This window comes from Coregonus lavaretus, assembly GCF_964263955.1.
Source record: "Coregonus lavaretus genome assembly, chromosome: 4".
Taxonomy (NCBI): Eukaryota; Metazoa; Chordata; class Actinopteri; order Salmoniformes; family Salmonidae; genus Coregonus; species Coregonus lavaretus.
The window spans coordinates 41,094,716-41,102,987 of NC_139991.1; the positions used below are offsets into that span (position 1 = coordinate 41,094,716).

The following is an 8,272-nucleotide window of genomic DNA, read 5'->3' on the forward strand; positions in this document are numbered from 1 at the left end:
GCAGTTAATGGAGCGGCCACACGGCTGTAATCACGGATAAATCTACGATAGAAATTCGCAAACCCCAGAAACCTCTGGAGCTGCAATCTCGTACCGGGCTGGGATAAATCCAGAACCACCCTAACCTTCTCTTGGTCCATCTTAATCTCTCCCCTGGAGATGATGTACCCAAGGAAGGATATAGTGTGGGCGTGAAATTCACACTTCTCTGCCTTCGCAAACAGGCGGTTCTCCAACAATTGCTGCAGAACCTGCTTGACATGCTGGACGTGGCTGGAAAGCTCCTTAGAGAAGATAAGAATGTCATCCAGGTACACGAACACAAAAAGACTGATCATATCTCTCAGGACGTCATTCACCATACTCTGGAACACTGCTGGAGCATTGGTCAGTCCAAATGGCATCACCTGATACTCGAAATGACCCATCGGTGTATTGAAACCAGTCAACCACTCGTCCCCCTCTCTGATCCGGACCAGATGATACGCATTGCGTAGATCCAGCTTAGTGAACACAGTAGCACCCTGTAAGGAGTCGAAAGCAGAGCTCATCAAGGGCAGGGGATACTTGTTCTTGACCGTAATATCATTCAAACCCCGATAATTAATACAAGGTCAAAGAGAGCCACCCTTCTTACTCACAAAAAAAGAATCCTGCCCCCAGGGGTGATGACGAGGGACGAATGAGACCAGCAGCTAGAGACTCCTTTATGTAGGTCTCCAAAGCTTCACGTTCAGGTCGAGAGATACTGTATAACCATCCTTTGGGATAGGCAGCTCCAGGGAACAGGTTAATGGCACAATCATATGGTCGGTGGGGAGGAAGTGGCAGAGCCTTCTGCTTACTGAACACTTCACCCAAATTGTGATATGTTTCAGGAACCAGGGACAAATCTGGGGGGGTAGAATCAATGACCTGACTGGGAACAGAATGGGAACAGGCAGTCTTAAGGCAGTTAGCATGACATTCAATGCTCCAACTAGTTATCTTGCTAGTCACCCAATCAAACGTGGGATTGTGTTCTCTCAGCCAGGGGTATCCAAGAACCAGAGGAACATGGGGAGAAGGCAGAATGAAGAAGGAAATAACCTCTGAATGATTCTCTGACAACAGCATCTTAACAGGTTCAGTCCTCATAGTGATACGTGCCAGACCACTGTTGTTCAGAGTGGTAGCTTCAATGGCTTCCGGTAATCGCTCCTTGGAAAGCCCCAGCTGTTCCACCAAGTCGGCATCAATAAAGCTGCCATCGGCACCTGAATCGATAAAAGTGTTAATCGCTAAACTCTGATTCTTGTTCATGAGGGTTGCAGGAAAACGGGGTCTGACAGGGCTATTGAGAGGTTGAAACTGGCTCGCTAAAAGTCCTCCCAAACTTAGCGAGCCGGGCAGTTTAACAGGCTCTGGGGACAAGCGGAAATGTAATGTCCCGAGCTACCACAGTAGAGGCAGCTGTTGGTCTCACATCTACGTTGGCGCTCCTCCTTGGTTAACCCGTGTCGCCCCACTTGCATGGTTTCAGGATCTGGAGGCAGGACCTCTCCACTACTCCTGTGTGGTGAATAATGATCGACTCGTTCTGGTCCACTTCCTGACCCGAATGGTAACCGAATAGCTGATTGATTGGACGGGCCCCATTGCTTCACCCTCCTTCTCTCTCGGACTCTGTTATCCACCCGAATAGATAATGCTACCAAACTGTCCAGGTCACTAGGCTCTGGATAGGAGATCAGCTCATCCTGCACCGACAACTCCTGATGAAAAAAACGCTTGTAGTGACTCCTCATTCCACCCACTCTCCACAGCCAAGGTCCTGAATTCGATAACAAAGTCTGCCACACTGCGAGCTCCTTGGCGAAGAGAGAACAAACGCTTAGCTGCGTCCTTACCTCGGACTGGATGGTCAAAAAGCTTCCTCATCTCTGCCGTGAACTCCTGGTATGACGCCATGCAGGTGTCCTGTCGTTCCCATATGGCTGAAGCCCACTCCAGAGCTTTTCCACGCAGCAGTTCAATAGCAAAAGCTATCCTAGCCTTGTCTGTGACGTAAGAGTGGGGCTGCAGATCAAACACTAATCCACACTGCATAAGAAATGAACGGCATCTTCCCAAATCCCCTTCGTACTTATCTGGCGTCGGAACCTTGGGCTCACGGAAGGAAACAGCTCCAGAAGCGGCAGGTGAGAGGGGTGAAGCAGGTGGTGGATGATCCGCCGGCAAACTGAGCTGAGCCTGGATACTCGTCAGACTAGCAGAAAAGTTCCGAACCGAAAACGCTATCTCCTGTAGCGCCGTGCTGTGTTGTCCCAACATCTTCTCCTGATGGGTAATGGCATGGCGAACGGAGTCCAGGTCCGCTGGGTTCATCCTTGGCCGGATCGTTCTGTCACGATACTCTAAAGCAGAACCCAGAAGCAGACCAGGACAAGGTGAGTAGAACGAAGGTGAGTATTTATTTACAGACTCAAATGTGGAAGCAGAATAATCCAGGAGACGGAGCGGGCAGCGGAGGTGAGTTGGTGGGAGTGAATAGGCAGATCCAATGGTGTCACAGAAGCCACGACGACCAGGCAGGCGTGGGGTGAATGTTCCGGGAGAATGACTGTAGACAGAGTAAACAGAGGTGAGTACACGGCAAGCAAAAAGTACAGAACAACAAAACTAACTCTAGTAAACTTGAGGCTGATACGCTGACACAACATACTGTTCATGGCTAACGATCCGGCAGGGAATGGATGTCAGGTCAGAGCTTATGAAGTGGAGAGGTGATGATCAGGACCAGGTGTGCAGATAGCTGATGAGATGCAGGTGCGGGTAATCGAGAGATCTCCCGCCTAGCCTCGTCGCCCGGCAACCAGACAGGGTGCGTTCAGGAATCTCAGGAAACAGACTCCAAGACAGAAAACAGGCAAGTCAGGCAAAAACAGACTCAGGAAGCGGGATTCATGACACCTTTATAAAAGATGAAGATAGCCGACTGCAACTCCTCATTAATTATTGAAGGGACAAATGTTAAAGTTGCTGTTAGACATAAAAACATGTCAGATGACCTGGGACCAAGAGCACAACCATATGACAATGTGAATTCAGATCACCAGTTCAGAGTGTGAGTTTTACTGTTCAAACAAGGTATAGGGACTATGTTGTGTGTATAAATAACTTGTGGATAACAACCCCCTTCCCCACTTCTGAGTTGAAGATGATAGACAAAAATAAACTAAGAGTGTACAATACACTACACAATACATTCACATTATCTTTCTCTTACTGTTTTTCCTATTGATAATGACAGCACAGGGCATTACACCTCATAAGAAACTGTACACAAATAACACAGATGAGGCTACTGTATGTATTCTTCCCACACATTTTCCCCAAGGCAAGAACGCAAAGGAAAACGGTCCAACGTCTGTAAGGTGGAAGACAAGAGACACGTTTAAAAGCCCATCAAACACAGCTCCTACTCTGACCAACCCTATTACCATGGCCATCCATTAGCCTTGAGGTAACCAAAAATAGAATAGTCTGAATTAATTGACCATGAATTGATACCTGTGCAGTATCACCTTAACCTTCATTTAGACTTTTTCTTCACTACTGCCAAATACTGTACTTAATTTCTAACTAAATATAACAAATTGGAAAAAGGGAAAAATTAAAAAAGGAAAAGCTAGCTACCTCTAGGGTATAACTAATATTATAGTTTGGATGTGAAATACCTCACACACACAATGTAGTTGAAAACAGCAGGGAAAGCACTCTATTCAACTCTAACAAAGTTGTTATATTGCTTTTTCACTTCCAAGTCTCTCACTGAAATAATTGTAAAAACATGGTGGTGTCCAGCTGTCATCTGTCAGCTGAATATGTGTTTTCAAAGCAAGCTGGTACAATTGAAGCAAAGTGACGTATTTTAAGGTGCAATTCCTCAAGAGTATGTGACAGAGGTTGCTAGGTGACAGTGACAGAGGCCATTCTCAAGGAGGAGACAGTAAACGATAACAGGCAGCCCTTCAAGTGAAGCACTCACACCTAGACAATGCCTTTCAAACCCGTCTGTTGGGATTGCAGTGTGTGTGCGTGTATGTGTGTGTGTGTGTGTGTGTGTGTGTGTGTGTGTGTGTGTGTGTGTGTGTGTGTGTGTGTGTGTGTGTGTGTGTGTGTGTGTGTGTGTGTGTGTGTGTGTGTGTGTGTGTGTGTGTGTGATGGTGTGTGATGGTGTGTGATGGTGTGTGTGTGTGTGAGAAAGAGAGAGATGGGAGTCTTGATAAAGCCTTTGAACATGTGTTTCTACCATTGAGGAACAGGATCTCTCTCTGGGACTATATTTAAGCTTTTCATTAAGAGGTGAATATGCTGTAGCTTCACACTATGCTGCTCAAAGGCTTCACCAGCGAAGCACAGTTCTCTGTTGAAAACAATTGCTTTCTTCTCCTTTCATCTCTTACTTTTCATCACTGCTCAAAGTACCACAGAGAGGACAAACCACCAATACAAAAATAACAGACTAATCTTTATATAGCAATGACTCAGTTAACATGACATGTCTTAAGGAAGATTAAAACATGTCCTTAGATGGTATGGTTGTTGTCAGCATCTGATGTCTTCCCTTTTCAAGACTGTATGACATTATCAGATTTCAAAATCCTTTTAAAACCATGTGTGTAACCTTGCTCACCCCAACTACCAGAGACTCTCACTATAGTAGATAAATAAATAAATATTCTCACAGATCATTCTACATGCACACTAATGCCTGTACGGAGAGACTTGCTGAATAGCTTCAATTTGTCTCTTCAGCAAAAGTAGTCAACGGATGAGTGCCACCTTCTGGTGTCTTGCCCAAACAGCAGCGAGCTTTAACTTGATACAGTATCTTTGAGAGTTGACATTTAGATCATGCACAAGATTGAGCGTCGACCTCCCAGCTACATGCTTGTATGAGGATCCCGATCTCAGAAATTCACCACTTTAAAGGCTGTAAAGTGATCAGATACATGAATAGGATTTCTCCTGACTCTAACTGTGACAATATTAAACTTTAGTATATCTGAATATTGACTTTTCATTCATATATGCCAATTAGCAGACGTTTTTATCCAAAGCGACTTACAGTCATGCTTGCATACATAACAGTAGGACTTGGAGCACTTGGAAATATGTACAGTGCTCACGCTTGCTTATCAGGTGACATATACTCAGGAACATTTCAAAACCAGAGACAGAGAGTAGAGAACAGAGTCGAGAGAGAAGAGAGGTCCGAATTTATGGGAATAACACAAGCAGTGAATGTGAATTATGTGTGAGAGGAAATCCTTGATTGCCAACTGAGTGAGGTGATGTACCATGGTGGTGTAAGATTGTGACAGGTTGTATCTAATATAGGAGGTGGTACCATGTACATACAGCACAGTGCAGGTATTCAGGTGCGGCAGTCGATGTTGGGGATAATTCCACAAATTCAATTTTAATTCAATTCCCTCTCCTTGTAAATTCAATTTAATTCAATTCAAATTCCAGGTCAGTCTTTGAATTCAGAGATAATTTAATTACTCTGTTTCAGTTCCATTGTTAGGTAAATTCCAAGAATGTAATCCCATTTCAATATTATCCCCAATAATTCCACAAATTCCTATTTGAATTCAATTCCCTCAGGCTTTTAGGCTGATCATGTCACTATTCAGACAACTTAGCTATACTGGAGATATAGAAATACAAGTTGAAATAATTTTAAATAAATCATGCAGTTAAATATTGATACTACGTGCATTAATTCCATTAGCTGGAAATGTACAAATATTGAATTCCAATTCAATTCAATTCCAAAGATTAAATGTTTTTACAATTCCAATTCATTTCCAATCCAAACAGTCCAAACAGTCTAATTCCAACTCAATTCCAATTCCATGACTTGGAGATTGTTGAAATCGAATTGAATTAAACATCAATTCTCCACTTCATGAGTGAATTCAATACTTTAACTGGAATTTCAAATTAACACTGACAGCAGCTGGCAGCATTAGTGTTAATTATACAGTGTCAAGGTGTAAAACAGGTGAGGATGATCAAGACAATGATAATATTATTCTCTCACTGCACAATCAATCAATTATAAAGTCCTTTTACATCAACAGTTGTCAGAAAGTGATTTACAGTGGATGACGGAGATTGTACAAAAATACATTTATAAATAGAATTAGATAAAAGAGGGAAAAATATTTGTAGCCTAGTGGAAAATCTGACTGGAAAGCATGGCTCTCTCACACAACTGTGGATAATGTGGCAGTGGAATTGAAACCACACATTTAATGCTATTATATATTGAAGTTTTGCAGATGATATAGAGCTCTCCATAAATAATGGAAGAGTAATACCAATCATGGGTCTATGATTAATGCATGAGCTCAAATGGTTTAGGACTCCCTTGTCGTTCCATTAAAGGTTTACTGTAGTGGGGAGCAGAGGAGAAGCTATTTGATTTTGATAGATCCTCGCTCATGCACAGTAAATAAACTGCCTGAAATCAGCAATGCGGACCGTAAGTGCACATGCGTGAAAGGCACATTGTCCAATCCGCGCGAAGACGCTTGAATAAGACGCGTCCCAGGCAGATAATTGCCAGTCATGTTACAGTATATTACAGGGTCCCTGAATTTTGTCTTGATAATATAACCAGTCACACCATATGATTTTACGCACGACTTTACGCATGATAAATTGTATTTATAAAAAAAACGAATCATTGTAAGTTTAGTTTTTTCTATCAAAACTTGATAATGGGCACATGTATGAAAACACTTTTACTTTTATGTCAGTTGTCATCTGGGATCGGGTTTCGACCATTTCGAAGTGGATTTTACATCTAGCAGGTTGTTGTTTGTTGGCAAGAGGCAACAAGAACACTACCCATGGGATTGAGGGAGACCGCCGAGGCTGCAGCTGGTGCGTCTCAACAGTTCGGATACCCATAACATCCTAGGCAACTGGCAGAGCATGGAATGGATTTTCTTAATCGCAGCAGTGCTGGGCTGAGGTCGGAGATGCAGGGGAAACTTATCGAGGAAGGTTCCGGATTCTATCCTGTTTCTGCGTTGAACTTCTCTTTCATGCTTAATGAAACGAACCAGTCCTTTGATTTCGTGGGGGATGGATCCGCCGTCCTGAGAATAATAATCTCTGTGATTTACTCTGTGGTCTGTGCCTTGGGGTTGATAGGAAACATCCTTGTTTTATACCTCATGAAGTCTAAACAAGCATGGAAAAAATCGTCTATTAACCTTTTCGTGACGAGTTTAGCAGTGACTGATTTCCAGTTTGTATTAACTCTTCCCTTTTGGGCAATAGAGAACGCTTTGGACTTCACTTGGCTTTTTGGAAAAGCCATGTGCAAGATAGTGTCTTACGTGACAGCGATGAATATGTACGCAAGTGTGTTTTTCCTGACTGCTATGAGTGTGGCACGGTACTGGTCTGTTGCATCTGCCCTCAATAGCAGGCGGCGCCGTCCGCGCTGCTGCTCCGCGCGCTTTATGAGCATTGCCATATGGGTTGCTGCTATATTCGCAGCTTTGCCCCATGCGGTGTTTTCCACAACTGCGACTGTCTCCAACGAGGAACTGTGTCTTGTTAAATTTCCAGACACTGTCGACGCACAATTCTGGCTTGGACTTTACCATAGCCAAAAGGTACTGATCGGGTTTCTAATCCCGCTGGGGATAATCTCCGTCTGCTACCTGCTGCTGCTGCGCTTCATCACATCCAAGAACGTGAACACCTCCACCGCAAAAAGACGCTCCAAAGTGACTAAATCTGTGACTATAGTGGTTCTGTCATTTTTCCTCTGTTGGTTGCCCAACCAGGCACTAACGGCGTGGGGAATTCTTATAAAACACAACGTTGTGCATTTTAGTTGGGAATATTACACCACGCAGGCATATGTATTCCCAGTATCTGTCTGTTTGGCGCACTCCAACAGCTGTTTAAACCCCATATTGTATTGTCTAATGAGAAGAGAGTTCAGAAAGGCTTTGAAAAAACTTTTTGGGCAAATAATGTCTCCATCGGTGACCAACATGAGACCGTTTACGGCAATGACCAAGCCGGAGCAGGACGAGCACGGGCATGCGTTGGTTCCGTTAGCCCTCTGTCCGGCAGAGCCAGCCTTGGTTTTCTATCCACCTGGTGTTGTCATTTACAATGGGAGAAACGATATGCTCCCGAACAGTACGTAGCCTGTCCTAATACATTTGCCAAGCTGTCTATTGTACCAAGT

At 43.8% G+C, this 8,272-nt stretch overlaps 1 protein-coding gene across 1 annotated transcript; it reads left to right on the forward strand.

Moving 5' to 3' along the window:
- Positions 1 to 6,998: 6,998 nt before the first annotated feature.
- On the forward strand, positions 6,999 to 8,231 carry rxfp3 (relaxin family peptide receptor 3; the record flags this gene model as incomplete). The annotated part of the gene is made up of 1 exon (XM_084159573.1): positions 6,999 to 8,231. One exon carries the CDS (start codon positions 6,999 to 7,001, stop codon positions 8,229 to 8,231), a length of 1,233 nt encoding a protein of 410 aa, XP_084015699.1.
- Between the last annotated feature and the right edge of the window lie 41 nt (positions 8,232 to 8,272).